The sequence below is a fragment of the Lycorma delicatula genome, chromosome 11, assembly GCF_047948215.1.
Source record: "Lycorma delicatula isolate Av1 chromosome 11, ASM4794821v1, whole genome shotgun sequence".
Classification (NCBI taxonomy): domain Eukaryota; kingdom Metazoa; phylum Arthropoda; class Insecta; order Hemiptera; family Fulgoridae; genus Lycorma; species Lycorma delicatula.
In genome coordinates, this window is record NC_134465.1 from 29,900,960 (window position 1) to 29,924,742 (window position 23,783).

The 23,783-nt window shown below is 30.9% G+C and overlaps 1 protein-coding gene across 3 annotated transcripts in view; it reads left to right on the forward strand.

Annotated features, from left to right (window-relative positions):
* The first annotated feature begins 12,073 nt into the window (after window positions 1-12,073).
* The window catches only part of LOC142332232 (nose resistant to fluoxetine protein 6-like), a 58,436-nt gene continuing 46,726 nt past the window's right edge, over window positions 12,074-23,783 (forward strand). Inside the window, exons 1-2 of one of the 3 annotated variants that reach the window (XM_075378528.1) lie at window positions 12,074-12,217; window positions 20,146-20,478. In XM_075378528.1, the coding sequence (XP_075234643.1) occupies window positions 20,220-20,478 (259 nt within the window). In that variant the 5' untranslated portion in view covers window positions 12,074-12,217; window positions 20,146-20,219. Of the gene's footprint in view, window positions 12,369-20,145; window positions 20,479-23,783 lie in introns of all 3 variants that reach the window. The other 2 variants (XM_075378529.1, XM_075378527.1) reach the window with 2 other exon arrangements.

Below are 23,783 nucleotides of genomic sequence, written 5' to 3' on the forward strand. Positions count from 1 at the left end.
TATTATTTTTTAAATCGCTTATTAAGTTTTCGAACATGAAGAAAATAAATTTCCAGACCCAACTTTTGATAGCAGCATTTCGTACATGCGGTACTTAAAAAATTCGATTTTCCGACATTTTCAAGATAGATTTTTACTAACTTAAAATGCAATTTAATGTTTTTTTATCAACCACAATGTATAACTTGTACTATTTGTTCGTAAAAATGAAAAAGTTGTAATAAAGATGCACAGTACCGCTGATAATTTGATTTCAATATTTCACTTTCGCGTTTTTTGGGCCAGGAAAATTTATAATGAAAGAATAATATGACTTACTTTTTGCTAATCTATCTATAGCTCCCTGAGTACACCTCGTACTGATATATAGATATACGGCTTATCTATCTACGTAAAAAACAACAATAATTATTTAAAGGGCCAAAAAACTCACGTCCAGGGGAATTAAAAGAACATTGATAATTATTAACAATATTTATTAATTCAAAGTAGCTACAGATAAAGACAGATTTAGAATTTACTTTGTTGCCTTAGCATTAATGGAAAGACTGAGTTTGCATGTCTCTAACCAAGGATTCATAATTAGGTGTATATCCTGACAGAGATAATAATAATGAGTCTTCAGTATGGGAATCAGTCAGGATAGAGCGTTGTTTCAAGTTAGAGGGTGTCTTCGTTAACTTCAAGTATGAAAATGCCGATTTGCATAGGTATGTAGATCCAAAACAAGAATAGATATATTCGCTACATTTGGTGATACTAGGATAATATTCTCGGGTGACATATTTCCAAAAATCTTCTTCAGATTTTCTGGCTTGTAACATTAAGTCAGTTTGTAAAATTATAATTTCAATTTCTAATGCACTTTGATCCGTATGAAATATGTCTGAAATTTTTTTGCTAATGCTTTTCACACTTAAATATATTTTCAAAGGAAAAGATATAAATTCCACAATTTCTTTAATTTTTTCAAAATCCTGGAATCTTACCTCAAAATCTTCAATTACTTTTTGGATTTCCGCGACGTATTTGTTGATCGATATTATAATTAATATGTTTATGTTTTTGTAGGTTATCTACCATATTTGGAATATGATTCAGATTATTTTGTTGCAGATCTTCCATTAGCAAATAAAATTTTGTTTTATATGCGTCTATACAGCTGATCATATCAATTACTGTTTTATTTTTACCTTGTAATTCTAAATTTAAACGACTTATTATTGAAGTAAAATCGGTAAGAAATGTTAAGTCGCTAAGGCAAGTTTCATCATTTAAATTTTCACAGTTTCCATCTTGTTCGTGAAGAAAATCTATAATTTCAGACAACAAATCATGAAATCGCTACAGAAATTTACCTCTGCTTAACCATCTGACATCGATATGTAGTAATAATTTAGGTTGGCCATCATCGAGCTGCAGTTGGAAGAGATGCCGTTTGAGGGAACTTCCTCGAATTGAATTAACAATTTTAAATTCTATGTCCATTACCTCTTGTGTTTAATCTCTTGCTAGCTTACACTTGCTGGTGAATTATACAGTGATAGCTCAAAAAGGCTGGGAATTCATCTTCATTTTAACATAGGACTCTAAATCCAATTCTGCAACGTATCATTGCAGCTGCGCCATCCGTTGTTATTGAGACTAATTTAAAAAGTGGTACTTTCAAATCATTGAACAAGTTTTTAAAGGCTACAATTGAATATGTCTACACCTCTAGTCCTTTACTTCAAAGAAATCATGCCCAACAATTCTTCTTTAGATGTAAAATCCTTAAAAACCATAAGAACGAAAACAAGTAATTGTGTTGTATCACTTATATCTGTCGATTCATGACACTGAAGGGAAAAAAAATAACATCTATTAATATCATTATATCACCTCTCTTTTACATTCCCACTCATCCTTATAATTCGTCGCATCACTCTGTTTCGAGACAATTGTAGATATTGAATTGCAGCAACAATTTCACTCTTGTTCTTAAAATCGTTAAAAAGTAAATCTGACATTTCAAAAAAAATTTCCTTTACAAATTCACCGTCGGAAAATGGCTTACATTTTTTTGCTAAGAGATAGCTTACTTTGAATGATGCAATCAGTAGTTACTGATTGTGACTTCAACCTTGGCTTTTCAAAAACGCTTTGTTGATTTGTTAATTGAGTTTTAAGATCCTTAACTTTATGTTTTCTCAGTTCAAAATTTGTTGGATAATCTGTTTGATACTTGTTATGTAAAGCTATAAAATGTCTCTCCAGATTACCCTTTTTAGCAATGGCTACCGAGGTAAGGCATATTAAACGATAACATTTATCACTCACCATTGTAAAAAAGTAATCGTGTTCCTATTCGTCATTGAAGTGATAAGTTTTCGATTTTTTCGGTTTACTACTCATGTCCATGGGTATACTAGAATGCAAAGCAATATGACAATTTAAAAAATAAAAATTGAATTAAATATTTTCCTAGAAAATTCAAAAACTGATGAACTACGTCAATTATCTCCGTTACATTGCGAGAGATAATAACAATACTGCGTATTACGATCGGGGACACCAATACAAGTATACTAAAATCTAATATTGATATATTCAAATTTACAAGAAGAATGTTAAAGTTACAATATAGTTATTACGGTTTACAACACCGACTTCTTAATTTAAATAGAATTATTGTTATTCCTAATATATTTGTAATACTGTCCCTTATTTTTCTCTCAGTGTAATGACCGCAGTTTAGAGATCTCTTGCCGAGAATGCTCACTTATCAAGTAAATACATAGGTAAGAAAAGTAATTTAATTTAAAACAAAGAAAAGGTAAAATAATAGTAGGATAAATAATATTGATTAATAATAATAATACTGTTAATACAAAAGAAAAGAAGCTACCGTATTACACTACCAAATATTCAAACTAACCGACTGTGTTCTTCGACGAGTCGAGTCATAACTGTTGCGTTCACGCGTTGCGTCCGGTGACAAGTGTAACGCAAAAGTCAAAATATATTGTGTTGGGTGGGCGTAGATTACAGTCAGAATTCTAGGAATTTATGACCTTAGCAAATTCCCAGAATGGATTAATCTATTGCTAGAAATTTTGTCTTCTACAACCGCTTCAAAGTCCATGGTACACGGAATTCCACCCTAGACATTGCAAGCGATCGACGATCGACCGATCGATAGCGATCGACTTGTTGGCCACCCCTGCTCAATAACACCATTTTATAATTCATTTCCGCCGTATAACTCTTCAATATAAAATCGTTAGATGGGTAAAATTCGGCAATTAATTGCGTAGGGGGCTTACATTGCACATATTGAACTTGAACTTGGGATATAGCCATGCGTAGGGATTTGGATGATGTTTTGTTGCAGCATCCTATGTTGTGTCCGGTGAACTGCCAGTGTTTCTCGCTGGAAAGATTTTATTTTGGTTCTGATAGCGTGTCTAGTGCACTGTGCAGAAAGGAATCTCATTTGACAGTTCAAAAACGATTATCAGGTTTTGTCCGTGCGGATGATGAGAACTTGTTGATCGTCATCTTGTTGTCTGCTGTAATATCGTACGTTTCTCAGGTGCCAGTCGATTCTTCCTTTGTTCGGCTAAGTCACATTTGTAGCGCACCGGCTTCACCGATAATGGCGGTGAATTCATTGAGAGCTTTTTCGTACAACATAATCTGCAGGTATATAAAGTACCTGATATTTTTTGTACATAACCAGGTATGGTGACGGAAGTCGGATTTTTGTTTGGTTGAACGAATACATGGAAAGCATTATGTTGGGGAAGGTACTGTAGCAGAGTTGTCCGCAGGGAAGTGTGTTGTTCATTTATTGTGAGTGGTGCAGTTTGATTCACTTCTGAGGCTGAGGTTGCACAGCGGGTGATGCATCGTTGCTTATGCTAACGATGGTCTCCGGCTGGACGAGAGAGGCTCGTGGAATGAGGTCGACTTACAAGCCGTTCAAGCATGCAGGATACACGAACTAAAAGGTCATCAACATAAGTCTTCTTTAGCTCGGAAAGTACTCGATGATGCTCCACAAAGTCCGTTTTGCTGTGAGGTGGCCAGTCGGCGTATCGATGTTTCGAACACAAAATATATTCAAGTCCTCACAGCGACAATTATAAGGGAGATCACTTTTTCTAATTTTTCTAACTTCCTGTTCGTCCCAGACCAAAACCCCCCAGGATCTCCACCGATCTGGGCCTCCGCTATCTCCTGACCCCAATTCCAAAAAACCCAAAAAACTACCCCTCCCCCCCACCCGTAAAAATCTTTATTTCGTTATATCCATCCGTTTCTAGACGTTGCACGCCATTTTTGACTTATCCGATCATCTGATCTAAGATACAGAACTCAAAAAAAAAATTGAAACGCCTAGAAACGGCATGATTGGCTTGGCGAACAGTTTTTGGTGGGAGGGTAATTTTGGGTATTTTGGAATTGGGGTCAGGCGATAGCCGAGGCCCGGATCGGTGGAGATCCGGGGTGGTTTTGGTCTGGGACGAACAAGAAGTCAGAAAAATTACAAAAGCTGATCGCCCTTATAATTGTCTGTTCGAGGACATAGAATATATTACGTTTTCGATTCGCCGTATGACCCTTTATCTCGAATATCCTGCTTGTTACTGTGGCTAAGACGTCGGACGTCTCGACTTTTGTTAATTGCAGACGTCTTCGGAGGGATCATAAGCACTCTGTAAATAGTAAGTACTGTATGTGTTATAAGCGGGCTCTCATAATGTATTACATTTTAAAATCGGTTTTTTTTTGTCTTCAGTCATTTGACTGGTTTGATGCAGCTCTCCAAGATTCCATATCTAGTGCTAGTCGTTTCATTTCGGTATACTCCTTACAGCCTACATCCCTATTAATTTGTTTTACATATTCCAAACTTGCCCTGCCTACACAATTTTTTCCTTCTACCTGACCCTCTGTTATTAAAGCGGTTATTCCAGAATGCCTTAATATGTGGCCTATAAGTCTGTCTCTTCGTTTAGCTATATTTTTCCAAATGTTTCTTTCTTTATATATTTGCCGCAACACCTCTTAATTTGTCACTTTATCCACCCATCTGATTTTTAGCATTCTTCTGTAGCACCACATTTCAAAAGCTTCTAAACTTTTCTTCTCAGGTACTGCGATTGTCCAAGTTTCACTTCCATATAAAGCGACATATACTTTCAAAAATCTTTTCCTGACATTTAAATTAAGTTTTGATGTAAACAAATTATATTTCAGACTGAAGGCTCGTTTAGCCTGTGCTATTCGACATTTTATATCGTTCCTCCTTTGTCCATCTTTAATAATTCTTCTTCCTAAATAATAAAATTCTTCTACATCCGTAATCTTTCTCCTCCTATTTTAACATTCAGTGGTCCATCTTTGTTATTTCTACTACATTTCATTACATTCGTTTTGTTCTTTTTTATATTCATGCGGTAGTTCTTGCGTAGGACTTCATCCATACCATTCATTGTTTCTTCTAAATCCTTTTTACTCTTACCTAGAATTATAATATAATCAGCAAATCGTATCATCTTTATATTTTCACCTTGTACTGTAACTCTCTGAATCTAAATTTTTTTTAAACATCATTAACTACTAGTTCCACATAAAGATTAAAAAGTAACGGGGATAGAGAACATCATTGGAGGATTCCCTTTCTTATTACGGCTTCTTTCTTATGTTCTTCAATTATTACTGTTGCTGTTTGGTTCCTGTAAATGTTAGCAATTGTTCTTCTATCTCTGTATTTGAACCCTAATTTTTTTTAAATGCTGAACATATTATTCCAGTCTACGTTATCGAATGCCTTTTCTAGGTCTATAAATGCCAAGTATGTTGGTTTGTTTTTCTTTAATCTTCCTTCTACTATTAATCTGAGACCAAAAATTGCTTCCTTTGTCCCTGTACTTTTCCTGATCCCAAAGAAGTGTTATCTGCTAACACTTCTTCCACTCTCCTCTCAATTCTTCTATATAGAATTCTAGTTAAGATGTTTGATGCACGACTAGTTAAACAAACTATTCTGTATTCTTCATATTTATCTGCTCCTGCTTTCTTTGGTATCATGACTATAAATTTTTTTATGAAGTCTGACGGAACTTCCCCTTTTTCATAAATATTACACACCAGTTTGTATAATCTATCAATCGCTTCCTCACCTGCACTGCGCAGTAATTCTACAGGTATTCGGTATATTCCAGAAGCTTTTCTGCCATTCAAATCTTTTAATGCTCTCTTAAATTCAGATCTCAGTATTGTTTCTCCCATTTCATCCTCTTCAACTTCCTCTTCTTCCTCTATAACACCATTTTCTAATTCATTTCCTCCGTATAACTCTTCAATATATTCCACTCACTTATCGACTTTACCTTTCATATTATAAATCAGTGTATCATCTTTGTTTAACACATTATTATATTCTAGTTTATGTAGCCCAAAATTTTCTTTAACTTTCCTGTATGCTCCGTCTATTTTACAATGTTCATTTCTCTTTCCACTTCTGAACACTTTTCTTTAATCCACTCTTCTTTTGCTAGTTTGTACTTCCAGTTTATAGTATTTCTTAATTGTCGATAGTCCTTTTACTTTCTTCATCACTAGCATTCTTATATTTTCTACATTCATCCATCAAGTGCAATATATTGTCTGAAACCCAAGGTTTTCTACCAGTTCTTTTTGTTCCGCCTTTGTTCACTTCTGCTGATTTAAGAATTTCCTTTTTAACATTATCCCATTCTTCTTCTACATTTTCTACCTTATCTTTTTTACTCAGACCTCTGACGATGTCCTCCTCAAAAATCTTCTTTACCTCCTCTTCCTCAAGCTTCTCTAAATTCCACCGATTCATCTGACACCTTTTCTTTAGGTTTTTAAACCCCAATCTACATTTCATTATCACCAAATTATGGTCGCTATCAATGATGTCTGCTCCAGGGTAAGTTTTGCAACGAGTTGATTTCTAAATCTTTATTTAACCATGATATAATCTATCTGATACCATGCAGTATCGCCTGGCTTTTTCCAAGGATTAATAGGATCGTGGCAGATTAATAGGATAAATTTTAAAAATTTTTGCAAATTTGATTAAAACCGAAATTAGGTTGAAAAGAAGTCAAAACCACTTTTTTCAACAACAAAAAACAAGATATCCTCAATTAAATTTAAGTTTTTTTTTTACATTCAAATGTCAATAATGAAATGAAGTTATGTATATTACCACATTCACTGCTGGTTCTACACCTCCAAATGGAACGAGTAAGTACTTGGTGTTTACTGATAATATGAGTCTCTAAAATGTAGAATTTTTAAACTTCAAATGGTATAAATGAACAGTGACAGTATATTTTGCTATATGCATAACTTTGTAATACAAAAATATACATTTTTGTTAAGGGAATTGCAGTCATTGCTGCCTTACTTTTATTTCAACCAGTGCATTGACCTTTTAGCTCTGAATTGTATAATTATTTTTGGATAATACAAATCATTTCTTATAGGGTTTATTATTTACTAATAAATAACAATATTAATTAAAATAAATATGTTTAAATAACATGATTTACTGAAAATTTGTATATTATTACAATCGTTTTTAATATTTATTGAGGCAGCAAAAATATATTATATATAATTACAATAAATCGAACATGTTTGGCTGAAAATAAAATTTTTAGATACTTAAATACTTCTTCTAAACTTAATATATGCAGACTATTCAGTTTTTGAAACTAATTTATTGTATGCTGCTTAATGATGCAAAATGACATATCATTATATAGGTATATAATTAAAAAAATAGTTGATATCTGTAATTTCATTATTCTTAAAATATGTATATTAATTTATTTACATTTGAAAAAATGCTACTGGAACAGAACAAGTATGTGGAAGGACAATTATCATCCAGTACTTGGGTATATCATTTTATGCACTGTTCATCAAACACATAAATGTATTTTCTCACTTTGAATAATTTGTTTTCATTTCATGTATTACAGTATTATAAGAATTAGAAACACAAAAAAACTACTTCCGTATAGGGCATCATACAACAAACATGGAAAAAGTTTAAGAAATACAACCCTCAGTTTTGTTTTTTACCATAGTATGAAATTAACAGTGGCGGCTCATAGCTACATTTTGCTGGGTCTTTTCAAGGCCACGGTTAAAATTTTTTGTAAAATAAAAGAACTGAAAAAAAAAAGAATCAAATAGAATAGCTGAAAGCAGGATAATAATCTAATTCTACACTATCACATTCAAGAATATGGTACATGGTTTTTAAGCACATTGTGCTTAAAAACATTATTCAGTTTAATCAAATAAATAAAATGTCAATACAGATAATATTTTTTTATATTATTAGATAATAACTTAATAAAATATCTACTTAAAAACACTATAGTTCAACGGTGCTTAATTTAAATTTCTATGTTCACAGAAACTAATACATAATTAGTTTTTACTAATTACCTTCTCTTTCAGCATGTTTTTGAACAGATTTGGCAATCAAGAAGTAATTCCTTTCTGCCATCTTCTGATCATTACTGAAAACAACTAAACCACTTTCATACTCCTTCCACCGACTGAACTAGAAAAGGGAACGAACAAGGAACGTTCCATACACAGCCAGAGTAAAAGAAAAACTAGCTTCAATCAGCACTACGGAGTCGGCACTGCAGGAGCAACAGTGTTCTCTTGCCCTCGCAACCTTCTATACAACTTCCTATGTGTGCATGCACACAACAGCCAAATACCATGCCACTGGAACTATGATGCGCACAGTTCCATACAAATTGTTTTGTATCTTTTTCATAAACTGGGGAATGGCTACTGACATTAAGGTTAAGGATTATATATTGTACAAGTATAAAAAACAAGAATTAAGGAAAAAAGGGCTCGTTATATTAAATGTTATCAATAATATCAAATGGAAACAGGGAATGCTGCAGTTTCACAGTACCTATACACAAGCCGCCATTAATCATTAAGTTTTAGAATCAAACTGAAAAATGGTAATGATTTAATTGAATAGAATCAATTCTTAGTGTTAGATACTTTCCAAAGACAGTGTTTATGTACTCAATAAATTAGTTGCAGTTGCTCTATTTTAGCAACTCATTACAGAAAAAAAAAATTATTTTTAGAATTAGTCTTTACAAAAAAATGAGTTTATACCACATTAAAAATTAATTCATTATTAAATTATGACTTTCAGTATAATTGAATAGATAGATTTCTTTTATTATTTAAGTATTTAAAAATATTGTTCCAGTGGTTAATTTCAGTGTGATCTCTTTATAACAGCTACTTTGGCTTAGTAAAGTAAGATTTTTTTTTTTTTATCCACTGAACTGTATGATTTCTTAGAAATCATACATGTGTAATTACATAATTACATATATTTTTTAATGTGTTCATACATGTGTAATTACATAATTTTAATTAATGAAAGGATGTAATAGAGGTAGCAAAGGAAAAATAATTTCAATTAAAATTGCTAGTAAATTTGTTATCAAAGAAACGAGTATAGTTTACTTTATGTATCAGAATATAGTACAAACTTTTGTACAACTGTTTTGCTGTCTGCTATCATAATTTAAATTTAATTCAGTTTATTTTTTTTTAATCTAATCGGTACAAAACAACTGTAATCTTTTCTAACAGACAGCTGAGATTCTCAGCAGTTTTTTCTTGTTCCTTCGCAATCTTTTCTCTAACCAATTGTTATTTCAAATTATAAAACTATCTTGCACTCCCAACACCATAGGGGAAGACACACGCCTTGTGACGCTTCCGATTGTCATACCACTCTCCTCCCTTCCTAGCCCTGATAGGCTTTAACAGGAGTACTATCTATACACTGTAATTATGTTCTGTATCTCACTGAGGCTGACTGACAACTGTGGAATGTGATCAGTTGGAGGGCAAGAAGATGTCCTCCAATTAAGCCACTAATGGCTAGGAACAGAGGGAGTGGTATGGCAACCAGATATGTCATAAGGCGGGTGTTCTTCTCTCTCAAGGGGAATTGAGATGTAATTATGTTCTATGACGCGTAATGATCAGTAAAAAAATAAATTCTATCATCTTCCTATCTTAATTTTTAAGATAGGAAATGAAGTTTTAGAACAGGTGAAGAAATTTCAGTACTTAGGGAGCTTTATAACTGATGGTCTGATTTGCACAGTAGAAATTAAAACATGAATATCAAGAAGTAAGCGGGAATTTAATAAGAAGGGAAGACTGCTGTGTGGATAGTTAAATTTAATGTTAATGTATGGAGCTGAAATGTGAACGATGAGAAAATAAATTGAGGCTTTTGAAATGTGGGTGTGGCGCAAAATGATAAATGACAGATGGTAAAACCATGTAACAAATGAAGAAGTATTAAGAACAATCAGAGAGAACAGGAAAATGCTAAATGTGATAGAATATAAGAAAAGGAAATGGTTTCCTAGCCACTTTCTTTTCTCATACAATGTCCTCATTGTATGAGAAGAAGGTGTTTATTAATGCATGTGATAGAAGGCTTGTTGAATGGAAGGAAAGGAAGAGATTTCAAATGATGGATGGAATTACAGGAAAAGGAAAATAAGCTGAACAAAGAAGTTAGCAAAGGAAAGAGCATGGTGGAGACCAGCAGCCATGACAGGACCGGCCCTAATGGCAGAACACTATGAATGAATCTTTAATAAGCTGAAAAAGTATACCCAATAATATTTTTATTATTATTCTCTTATATTTTATTCACTTACATTTTTTTATACTATCTTTAAACAGATTTAATGAACATTTAAATTGTACTACCAGCAAAGGTTTCTGAATTAGTTTGGACCCACCACGTGGCCACTAGGTGGTGCTGTGGTTGGAATATTCTAAAAATTTTATTTTGGTGCTTTTTGACTCACATTCAAAATATATTAGTTACATGAAAAGAAATATTTTTGCAAAAAATGAACCCGTAAGGTGACGCCAGTGTCGAGATATTTACGAAACAAACCAAAAAAATACACAAACAGACTTTCTTCTTCTATATATACATATTGGTTTTATATTTATATATATAAAACCAATGTTCATATGTGTGTCCGCTATAGACTAAGAAACTACTAGATCAATTTACGTGCGGGTTTTTGCAAAATAGTCCACATTGTCCAGAGAATATTTAAAGCTATTGAAATCTTCGATCTGACCAGTAGAAAGAAAGTTAGGAGTAAGTATTATGACTACTGGGTTTAGAGAATAGTACTGGGTTTAGAATCCGATAGGTAGTGCTGTTTTGACAATTGGATTTATTTACATTCTGTCTTTTATAAAATGAAAGGTTAAATTTTGAGAAGTTCCGTAATGTTAAGTTTTTTAATGTTTAATCAAACTTTCAATTGTATTCATTTAATTTATGTATATATATATATATATATATATATATATATATACTCAATATATATATATATTGTATATACATATATACTGTACATATATATTTATACATATATAACTAATCAAATCTAGCAATAGTGAAGCATTGCTGGGTCTGCTAATAGTTTATAAAAGTAATTTTTTTCCCAACAAATTGTATTAAAAAAAACTTTCCAAAGTTGAGATTTTTCTTTTCAAACATAAAAAAAATTGTATAAAAACGAGCATTAATATCATAAGTAAAACAATAATTTTTTTTCATAGATTTACGTACATCTGACATTCTGCAATAAAATATATGTTTTTTTGGGGGGAATAACTAAACCAAATCTAAAATGTTATCATGATGAAAGTTACTCATACGAAACAATGATTGAAATTTATTGTCATATTTAAATTTGGATTACTTACTTTTTTAAAATAATCATTACATGTAATAATTTTTTTTTCATTACAAAGTCAATTTTTTAGAATAAAATATTAATAAAATAGATTGCCTGTATAAAATTTAAAAAAAACAAACAGTAGAATTAGTAAAGGAACAAACACATTTCAATCTATGTATGATTTATTCAAATAATTATGCTAAAGCACACACTTGAATAAATAACATCAAATACGTGTACTCTTTTGATTTTAGAATAAGTACATCAACAATAGTTAGATATATCCATATTTAAATATATATGTCAATATTGTGCTAAAGTAGTGCGTGATATATCAAAGAACTTGTAAATTGAATCGTAGACTCACATTTGTAAGAAACTGTTAAGAGTTATTACAGGTAAAAGAGTTAAATATAATAATTTACATGCTTAGTTATGTTATTATGTAATAGTATAATAAATGGTGAAATTAATAGGTATCGTCTTGAGTAAGTACACATAAAATTATGACATTTCTAAGAAGCGACGTGTATATTCTACATCTTACAGGTAAAAATCTAGAATAAACATTCAATTAATTTTTTATTCTCAATGTATAAATCTCAAAAAAATTATTTATTAGATTTAAATTTTTTATAGATGTTTAAGAAAATAAATTTTTTTTTTACATGTGATTGAAATTAAACTGCTGCTGTGATTTCACACAATTATTGTTTGCATTATGAATGTAGGGGGTCAGAAACATAATAATTTTACAAACCATACCATAAAATTTAGGGCATAGGAAAGATATTTTAATTTTTCTATAGCTACACCTTAGTATACATAAAATAATAAAGATTACTGATTTTAATAAATTTTCTTTAATTCATTAAAAAAATAGATTCAATTAGACTCATATATTTATTTCTTGTAAGTTTGAACATACTCTTTTAACAAAATACATCTACGTCAAAGATTATTTTTTTATTCTTCAAAGCAATTACTTTGATGGTTAAGTAAGCTAATTCCAGACAATTATCAAAAAAAACCACCGGGTTGGTCTAGTGGTGAACGCGTCTTCCGAAATCAGCTGATTTGGAAGTCGAACGTTCAAGTTCTAATAAAGTCAATTATTTTTAGACGGATTTGAATACTAGAACGCGAATACCGGTGTTCTTTGGTGGTTGGGTTTCAATTAACCAAACATCTCAAGAATGGTCGAACTGAGAGACTGTACAAGACTACACTTCATTAATACTCATACATATCATTCTCATTCATCCTCTGAAGTAATATCTGAACGGTGGAATGTTGACAGTTCTATTCATGCTATTTCAGTAGCCAGTATGTCGTGGTCTGGTGAAAAAATAATGACTCGGTTATTGTAACACAATGTTTATTTCGCAGACATTTCAATTTAAATCGACACGCGTCTGTTCCTAGTAGGAATACGATGTTGTTATGAATGAAGAATTTTAGGAGCACATCGTCAGCTTTAAAAATGAAACCATTTTTTTCATTTTTAATTGTTTCATTACCATTAAAAAACGGACGAAAACGGACTGTGAGAACGCCTGAAAACATTAACGCTGTAAGGTTAGCTGTTACGCGGTCTCAGCAGCGAGACATGCTGCTGCGCTAGCCATTTCTGATCGAACTGTACGACGAATTCTTCATGCCGACCTGAAATTCCATCCGTATAAAATAATGTTAGTGCAGCAACTTAATGCAAATGATTGGGCGTCTCGCAAAGCAGCTTGCGAGGTTATCCTCGAAAATATCCACCAGGATGCCATTATTCTTTTAAGCGACGAGGCGCATTTTCATCTGTCAGGATTTGTGAATAAACATAATTACTGTTATTGGGTTTCGCATAATCCACGGCAAATTCTTAAAAAACCACTTCACAATATGTTACAGTGTGGTGTGCGATCTCAAAGTTCGGCATAATTGGCCCGTATTTTTTTGAGGAGTTAAATCGCTGAGTAACAGTAACATCTCATCGTTACGTAAACATGTTGAATGAATTTCTGCGACCGAAACCGAATGCCTTTCAAGAACATGAAATTTGGTTTCAACAGGATGGTGCCACCGCCCATACGGCGAGAATAGCAATGGATGTTCTGCGAAACCTTTCCTACACGTTTGATTTCCCGATTTGGCGACATTCCTTGGCTAGCGCGTTCACCTGATCTGGCTGTTTGTGATTTATTTCTGTGTGGGTATCTCAAACATAAAGTCTTCAGTAGTCGACCACAGTCAATTGCACAACTCAAGGAGGCCATTCAACGATAAAATGAAGCGGTTCCACAAGTGCTGATTGAGCGAGCAATGTCAAATTTTAGAATGAGGGTAAGTGAGTGTGTGAGGAGTAATGGAAAACATTTGGACGATATAATATTCAAATAAAAAAACAATCTATGTAAGTAATTCATTATAAATTGCAAAAATTGGTCTTAATTTGATATATTAAATGTTTTAATAGTATGAAACACAGTTTAATTGTTATCCCTCAAAAATCGTCAGGTTTATATGGCGGACTCTGTAGTAAATCTCAAAATATCTATAACCAGTTAATACCGCTTTAAGTAAATCCCCTGATGTAACTTGAGCAATAACTGTTAAGTTTATTCCCCATAAAACCAAGATTTTTTTTAATAACTTACAGTTTCAGGACAAGTTCACAAGTACATTCTCTACACAATTTTTTGCGATAATTAAAATAACTTTCTCAATTTTTTTCTAATGCGTTCATGACAAATAATATAGCTTACCTGAACATTTCTTATCCAGTTTCATTCAGTTACTTTCCCCTAATGACTGATGTTGTTTTGATATGGAATGTTTTCATTGTACCAGGTCTTGGATTCATATCTTGCTAGCTAGAATATGCGCTGAACCTTTCACTGTTTCACTGTATGCCATCTAGTAGCTGGAAATAACACTGTCCATATTACATGCACACTACTCATGAGTGTTTTCCTGCATTATACTATCAAACACTTTTAGAAATCTTAAAATGTTTTGCCTCCATTTAGGTACTTGTTTTCCATTTTTCCAGTAATTTCAAACATGACTTTACAGATACATCTGGGTTAATTTGAACAAAACCAAAAATTTTTTTTGAAAAAGTTACTTTATTACTTTCAGAACCACAATTAAAATACAATTCTGTTAAAGCATACAGTGACACGCAAAAACTTAGTACATAAATTAAATCACAATCAAATATTAGGCAAACCAAATGTACATTTAATCATGGATGTATACAACATATTAATACTGTTTGTAGGCCTTACTAGTATTAAACATATCAGAATCAACCTTTAAAGGTCACCACAAAAAAAATATGTTTGTTACTTACATAGAAATCAAAGTTCCATCTTAGTATATTTGAATAAAATAAAATGTTAAAACATTAATTCAATAAAAACAAAACAAACACTGCATAATTTTATTATACTGTATATTTTTTCTAACCATTTTAAATTACAAATGTTAATAATTGTAAATTTATAAACCATTGCAGCAGGAATTAGTTCTGAAAAGATCTAGAAGCATAATTAATTCCAAGTACTTAAAATTTTCATAATAAGAAATTACATAAAACTGTAAACCTCATATACACAAGTGCTTCAATTAACTGACTGTTTAACAAAAGACAAAACATCGTAGACTCAAAAGAAATATATATTTCTTATAATTTGTATCATTGCCAAAAGATATGGAATAAAGAAATTACAAAAACAATAATTTAGGCATAAATCCTCAGTTAACAGGCAGGCTAATAACACATAATGTTATCTCTCCATTTAAAGGCAGACTAGATAATATTCACTACATCCTGCGGAAATTTAAAGTAAAAAAATAAGTTTATATTATTAAATTTCAAGTTTCACAAGAAATAAATATATATATAAATGTTTACTACAGTTAAAACATGATTGTGATGTACAACAATTTAAAAATATCAACAACTAACAAACTAGCCATCAAACTTAGGTAAATATTATCAAAGTATAATTCGTACTGATTATAAAATAAATTACAGATTTGAACAAAATTAACTTCACTTCACTGAATAATTATGGACTGTTTTTCAGTTTAAATTAGATTTCTCTGCAATAAGAACTAAATAATAATTTCATTCAATGTGAAAAAATAAAATATAACTTTCTAATTAAGTAAAATATCAAATCCGTTTAAAGTTCCTACTATTCTTTCAATAAGGTCCTAAAACTTATCTAAGTAAAGTTTTTTGATATCGCCAACCATTGGCCCATGGGGTGGAAAAAATGGGGTTTCAAAGACAAAAAAATCATACCTCCAAAAAAATCATAGGCACAGTATCGAATCATTTCAAGTGGTCGTTAGTCCTCTAAACATTACCAAAACTTTTGTTTGAAATAATTTGTGATATAACCAACCCTTACGGCAAGGGATAACTAAAATATTGCTGGATTTTTAAGCTAAATATATGCAACTATTGTTGTATTGAGTAAATTCAAAGTTTTTCTTAAGGTGGAAATCTTTTTTATCCCCTACTTAGCACCGGTGAAATCTATTTCCACCTTCCAGCGTACCAAAATGAATTTTTTAAGTTTGGTTGTTCTATTCTAAATTTTAGTTTTTTCTTTAAAATTCCAAGTTATTATTTTACCAAGGTATTTAAATATCTATTTTTAATTTGGACTATTTTTAATTTCTTGTTATTACTTAGAGGACTGGAGATTTTGTTTCGAAAGTGGGCATAACTTCTGTTTTCTCGAGTGAGATCAATCTTCACTGTTATCTTTCCCAGTTCTTCGATTTGTGTTTAAGCTTCTTCCAAATTGTTCACAAGTAGAACAAGGTCATCAGCAAATACAAGGCACTTAAGATTGACGGTACCAATCTTAACAGCTGACCTGTAAGCGTGTGCCTTGGAAAAGGTCATGAGACCTTTTCCAAGGCACAATTAAACAGTAAACAGTAAAGGGGAGAGTTCAGAGTCTAGCCCCCTGTTAAAGTCCTGATTTTATTTTGAATGGTTCAGAAAGTTTGACTCTAAATTTCGCTTTGGAAATTATGTTTTTAAGGGTTGTTACAATTAGATTTATTAACTTACAGTATATAAGAATAACAACAGTAATAATAGTTACTTTTGATTGTTATCAAAAAGTGCTGTAGTATTGTTATAAGTAACACTGTAAAGTTACAAACTAATACAGTAAGAAAATAATTATTTTTTTTAATAAAATAATATGTAGAACATGTTTACCAGTTCAGCATGTAGAGATTATAAAATAATTAATTATTTAGATAAACTTCTATGTCATACAATATCATTACTGTATTTTAAGAATATATAGTAGGTGCAAAATTAGCAATGATTCAAAATAAATATACTTGACAAGTCTTCAAACAATCATATGTTTACAAGATAGAAAAATGGGCTACCAGACAGTTATTTGGGACCAATAAATCTGAATCATCTAGAATGATTATTTAGTAAATTTAAAACTTTTTTTTTAATATATAAAGTGGAATAATATTGATACATGAAAAAAGTCTAAAAATCAAAAAAAAAAATTTGTTTATAATTATAATCAATAATCATTTTTTTTAAATCTATTTTTGGGGAAAGGGAGAATATAGGGGCAAAATGTTTTCTTAAAAAGGTAAGATAGGCATGTACGCATGTACTGAGCTTAAAAAGTGGGGTTATGTTTGCGAAATTGTTAAAAAATTGACCCCAAAGAAACTATTTACCACATATATACAAGCCTCTATAAAATAGTTTCATCAAAATCTATTTATCCAGTCAAAAGTTATTAAGCTTCAAACAGGCCATCAGTACAGTATAGTACATATATACTAATATATTTACCCCCCACTTATTTTTGTTTAATGGGGATTTCTGGGTCATGCAAACATCGAGAAATGCAAAAAACCCATACCTCAATTTTTTACTTTTATCATACTTTCTTTCTTGCAGCGTAGCTCTGGAGCTATACAATGTCAGGAAAGTGAAAAAAAAAATTGAATTTGGATTTAATGGCTAATTTCACTTGGTAGAACATCTGAAATTTATTTTAGGTGATTAATTAATTGATTTTAGTTTACTTATATCCTTTGATTTGTTTTTATCCTTTTTAGATGGTTTTTAAAAGTTTGATTTTTGTTTTCTAACTTGTACTTTAAATTTTTAATGCACAAAAATTTTTGTTAGGTTTTTTTTATTATTTGCTTGCTTTTTATTTAAGTCATAACATCAGTAGTATCTGACATCCCATCAGTTTCAACCAACGGAATGTCCATTATTCGATTTCTTCGCTTCCCTGACGGCCATATTATAGTTTGATGCCAGTATCATAGTGGATACCATAATTTTCTTTTTATACCCTCCGTTAGGTATTGCTTCAGAGAATGAGATGAAGTGACAATTTTGTAACGCGTGAAAATGCCATGCCTGACCGAGTTCCGAACCGAAATGTTTGAGAGGCCGAAATGCGTAGGACGGCAGATACTACATTTTGTGTGTAAGCATCGGTCATGCGATCAACAAAAGTCTGAGAGCGGTTGACTGTTAAGTAGTTGAAATGAATGTTTGGAAAGGCCGAAATATTTCTCTATGACTTCCAAAAATTGGGAATTACGATTGTACCCGGTTCGATACGCTTCCGTATGACGGCATGAAATATTTTTTTTTTTGTACGATCCGGAATTTTTACGAATTAATAATCATTAAATATTATAAATTTGGTAATCTAACCACACAATTTTGTAATTACACAGTCTGATTAGAAAAAGCAAATTTGAAATTTTAAAATTTAAATAAAAACAAAACGTCATTTGACCTTTTTTTTATTGAAGAAAAAACACTGATCTTTAATTCTTGGCTAAATATTATAGAAATAATCCAAAATAAAAATAAAATTTATAAAAGATTTACAAAAAATATTTAACAGCTGAAAACCAACCAATATGAGATATATAACATCAGTTGTTAACTGTGTACGTATAACACTTAGCTGTTTGGGTAATTCTTCCAAATCCTACTATGACTATTATTTGTAAATAAAAAACTTCAAATTTACTTTTAGTTTTTTTTATTTTGTAAGCTGTTCTGAACTTTTCAGCTCTCCTGTAATGAGTGGGGAATGGGACAAGAATTGTATAGTTGAGTATAGTGTAATTGTGTTTACTTCATATTTCTATTTGTAACACATTTTTGTAATGAAAACAAGTACGTTTGTGGTGTATTATAAATAATTATTTTTAATAAGTTATGATTAATTATTTTCAAAATAAATATTTGATGTGAACAAAGTCTTAAGGTAGTATTTTTTTTTTTTTTTACATTTTTATCCTTATTTAAAGTTAAATTATAGGAACATAAAAATTTATTTTTTATTTTTATATAATGCTTGGTTGCTTTCATTATCTACTCCTGGAGATATGATAATAATTACCAGAAATTTATTGTTTCATTGGAATACATAAAACACAAAATTTACAATAACTTTTGAGCTCCAATTCTTTCTTATTTTTTACAAACAAAACAAAGATTAATTATTTTATTTAATTAATAATTTAATATTAATTCGCTGTAAAACTTGGAAGCTTGTGTGTGGGAATATGAAATGGAAATTTTGTAGCGTATGAAAAATACTATGCCTGACCTGGATTTGAACCCAGGATCTCCAGATGAAAGATTGACCAACCAACATGACATATCAGCCACCACTCAAAACAGAAAAGCAAAAGCAGACCAACCAACACTCCACCACAGAGGTCAACTATATTTGATGTATTAAAGAGGTTTAAGATTAAAATCATTAACAACACTGATCGGTAACTACACTGAAGAGGAAAGTGTATAATTTCCTATAGAAAGGGCTTCAATTTTCAAAATGTAAGAAGGAAATTTTGACTCAAAGTTTGGTGTAATAAAACTTTTTCCACCAAATCTGTTAGCATGTACAGTGCATGGCACACAACACCTGAACTAGTGCCAGTATATACAAGTATAATCTTGTGTACAGTACATATTATGCCACCAATCTCTGAGGCAGAGTGGTTGCCTCTTACACTTTGAAGTTCAGGTTCGAATCCCAGTCAGGTATGGAATTTTTTACGCGCTACATAATTCATTATCCATCAGTAATTGTTATTGGTCATCAAAATTTTGTTTCTGTACAAACAAATAAGTGTATATATATATTTTTTAATTATTGATTTGTATTCTAAGATTTTTTTTCCAGTTTTAATTTTAAATATGATTAATTTTTATTTTTTGCCATATTTTAATACAAAATATTTACTATATAATAAAAAACTATATGAAACATTTGAATTGCAGGAATTTTGTCTGAATTATAAATAAATTAAAAAAAAAAAAAACAGGTTTTATAAAAATATATTACAAGAGTTAATATGAGTTCATCAAAATGGAATTTTATCATATTTATTATATATCTTTTAATAATAGATATCAACGTTGTAAAAGCATGGGATCAATACAGAAGTTATTACTATAATATAATAAAAACCAGTAGTTCAAAATTAACACCTAGTTTTATTGTAAATTCGCTGTGGGAAGGAACTACACGAAACGTGAATATTAGCAAATGTCATAATGATACTCTTACATTTAAAAATGGTGTATTTGAAAATAAAAAATGGGCATTGAAGAGTAAGTAAAACTAGGAATATTCAACTTTCAATAAATTCTATTCAAAATTTTATATTTTTTAGTTTATTATACAGATCATCGTTTAGTCCAACAATTCTGTAATGAAACGTATACCATGAAGTTATGTAAAAACAGAAAATAGAATTATTAACTGTATTTTATTCAAAGCACTTTTTTAACAATCATATTTCTTGGGTCTCAAATTCTCATTCTAAAGAAAACACTTTTTATTAAGAAACTTTGCCAAGTTTTAGATTTATTAACAGGTTGACTGCTATGACACCTAATTCTGGGTCTTAAGTTACATTTGAACATACAGCTAGGCTGTGTGACCCATTTTGATATTTCAATGTAATAGTAACTCCCAACTGTTAAGGATCTTTATTGTATATCATTTTTCAGAATAAAAACATCATATACTAATAGATCAAATTACCATTCCAAAGGTATACTTAGCTTCTTCGTGCATAGCCTCATTCAAAAGTTACTAGGCTATTTCCCCAAAATTATAAATTTGACATTATTGTTGTAAAATAACTGCTGATTTTTACAAAATAAATTTAATCTGTTGAATAATTTTGTTACTCGAGTCAGAAGTAAGGTAAGACATAGTGTCAGGGATATGCAATGTATATTTTACTGGATTTGTTTTTTTCTAAACCACTAATAGATTGAAATAATTATAGATAAAAAAAAACTTGAAAATAGTGTACATAAACTCTTATAAATATTTTTACAGATTCCTTCATAAGTTAGAAATATTTTATTTTTTCCATGTCAAAGTTCGTTTTGAATTGTTATTACAAAGTAATAACAAAATAAAAAGTTGAGCGACAAAAAAATTTGATGTAAAGCTTTTTCTGTGTGTGATATGAATCATACAAACCTACTTTTTTGGACTCATTGTTTCAGATGACTGAAATAGTTTTTTCCTTATTCCACCCTTGAAACAAAGCAGTATATTGTAATTATAAAACCCCTATTTAAGCTTCATTTTTTGAATTTATCTTTTTTTGAAGCATTAATATGTCTCTTATTGAAATGCTATGAGGCCCAAATTTATATTTTTTTTTTTTTTATTTTAATTAGATAGAACATAAGATAATGAAATTTTGTATAAGAATGTTTAGACTGAAAAGAAAAAAAAAGACTTTGGGAAAAACTTTTTTGCAGCAGTGTAGTCAAGTATAGCTAATCTGAATGTAGCAGTCAACCTGTTAATGACGATACACTTATATTTTTATCATCCACTGGCATATGAGCTAATACAGACACCTCCATGCATAGGCCTGTTTTATATACAAATCTTCAACAGTCAATGAGATCTGTATTATAGCAATCACAGACCTGTTATAAACCCAGAGCCAATAAAAATGGTAGATCAGAAGTGTTTTGAAAATATCTACAGTATCATATAATTATCCAATGTCATCTGAGAAATTTAAATATCAATCCATTCCTTATTAGAATGATAATTTAGGGATAGCTGGGAGGTTCTAAGAAACTTCACATGTAGAACATTACCTGATTGTTTCAGAATTTACTTTATTGTCTAGTTGCAATCAAACATTCCAAGAATCAAAATGTTTAATTATACTGGAGAAGTTACACTCAATCTCTCCGCAGAACTACACCTACTTCGATTATTTAGAAGAAAGTGCCATTCACCTGTGAGTCAGGTCAAGTAACTTGGATCGTACAATTACAGGGCAATGGCATCATTTATACATTTCCAAGTGATGCAATTATTGTGGAAAATAAGTCTTGTTTAGAGTTTCACACTAGCTCCTAGGATCCAGATTTTCAGAGATAGTATTACACAATGCAAAATCCTATCAGCTGAAGAATCGCTAAATCTTCTCAAAAATTAAGAAGTCCAATAACAGAAAAATACAATGTACTACAAAACATAAGACAATGCCTCTAGAAACAATATCATTCTATGCCAATTTATGCTGTCTAATCTTTCACTTCCATTTCTTGCTGTTTATTTTCTTCCTTTAATTTTGCAGTAAATTTGTACAACAAAGCTTTTTAAGAAAGTACTCGTATTTTTTTCTAAATCATAATGATACAAGAAGTACAAAATGGAGAATCTCTGGTTCCTTTATTTATCGTGTTTTCAGCAATATCTTGGCAATGCAATTTTTTGTCAAAATTTAAGCATTTCAAAATAAATTTTGCTGTCACTTTTTATTGTTAAAAATATTAATGAAAGTTTCTACGTTTGAATTATATGAGGTATCAATTTCTTCAATAATAGTGAAAAAACATGGAAATATGTCTTGAAAAAAATGTACACATCACAATTTTGTTATAATACAGCATTTCTAATAAACAATTGACAAGAAAATTAAAATATATATTTTTATAAATAATTGCTAACATGTACAGGAACCAAACAGCAACAGTAATAATTGAAGAACATAAGAAAGAAGCCATAATAAGAAAGGGAGTCTGACAGGATGTTCCCTATCTCCGTTACTTTTTAATCTTTACATGGAACTAGCAGTTACTGATGTTAAAGAACAATTTAGATTCAGAGTAACAGTACAAGGTGAAAAGATAAAGGTGCTACGATTTGCTGATGATATAGTAATTCTAGCCGAGAGTAAAAAGGATTTAGAAGAAACAATGAATGGCATAGATGAAGTCCTACGCAAGAACTATCGCATGAAAATAAACAAGAACAAAACAAAAGTAATGAAATGTAGTAGAAATAACAAAGATGGACCGCTGAATGTGAAAATAGGAGGAGAAAAGATTATGGAGGTAGAAGAATTTTGTTATTTGGGAAATAGAATTACTAAAGATGGACAAAGCAGGAGGGATATAAAATGCCGAATAGCACAAGCGAAACGAGCCTTCAGTAAGAAATATAATTTGTTTACATCAAAAATTAATTTAAATGTCAGGAAAAGATTTTTGAAAGTATATGTTTGGAGTGTCGCTTTATATGGAAGTGAAACTTGGACGATCGGAGTATCTGAGTAGAAAAGATTAGAAGCTTTCGAAATGCGGTGCTATAGGAGAATGTTAAAAATCAGATGGGTGGATAAAGTGACAAATGAAGAGGTATTGCGACAAATAGATGAAGAAAGAAGCATTTGGAAAAATATAGTTAAAAGAAGAGACAGACTTATAGGCCACATACTAAGGCATCCTGGAATGGTCGCTTTAATATTGGAAGGACAGGTAGAAGGAAAATATTGTGTAGGCAGGCCATGTTTGGAATATGTAAAACAAATTGTTAGGGATGTAGGATGTAGGGGGTATACTGAAATGAAATGACTAGCACTAGATTG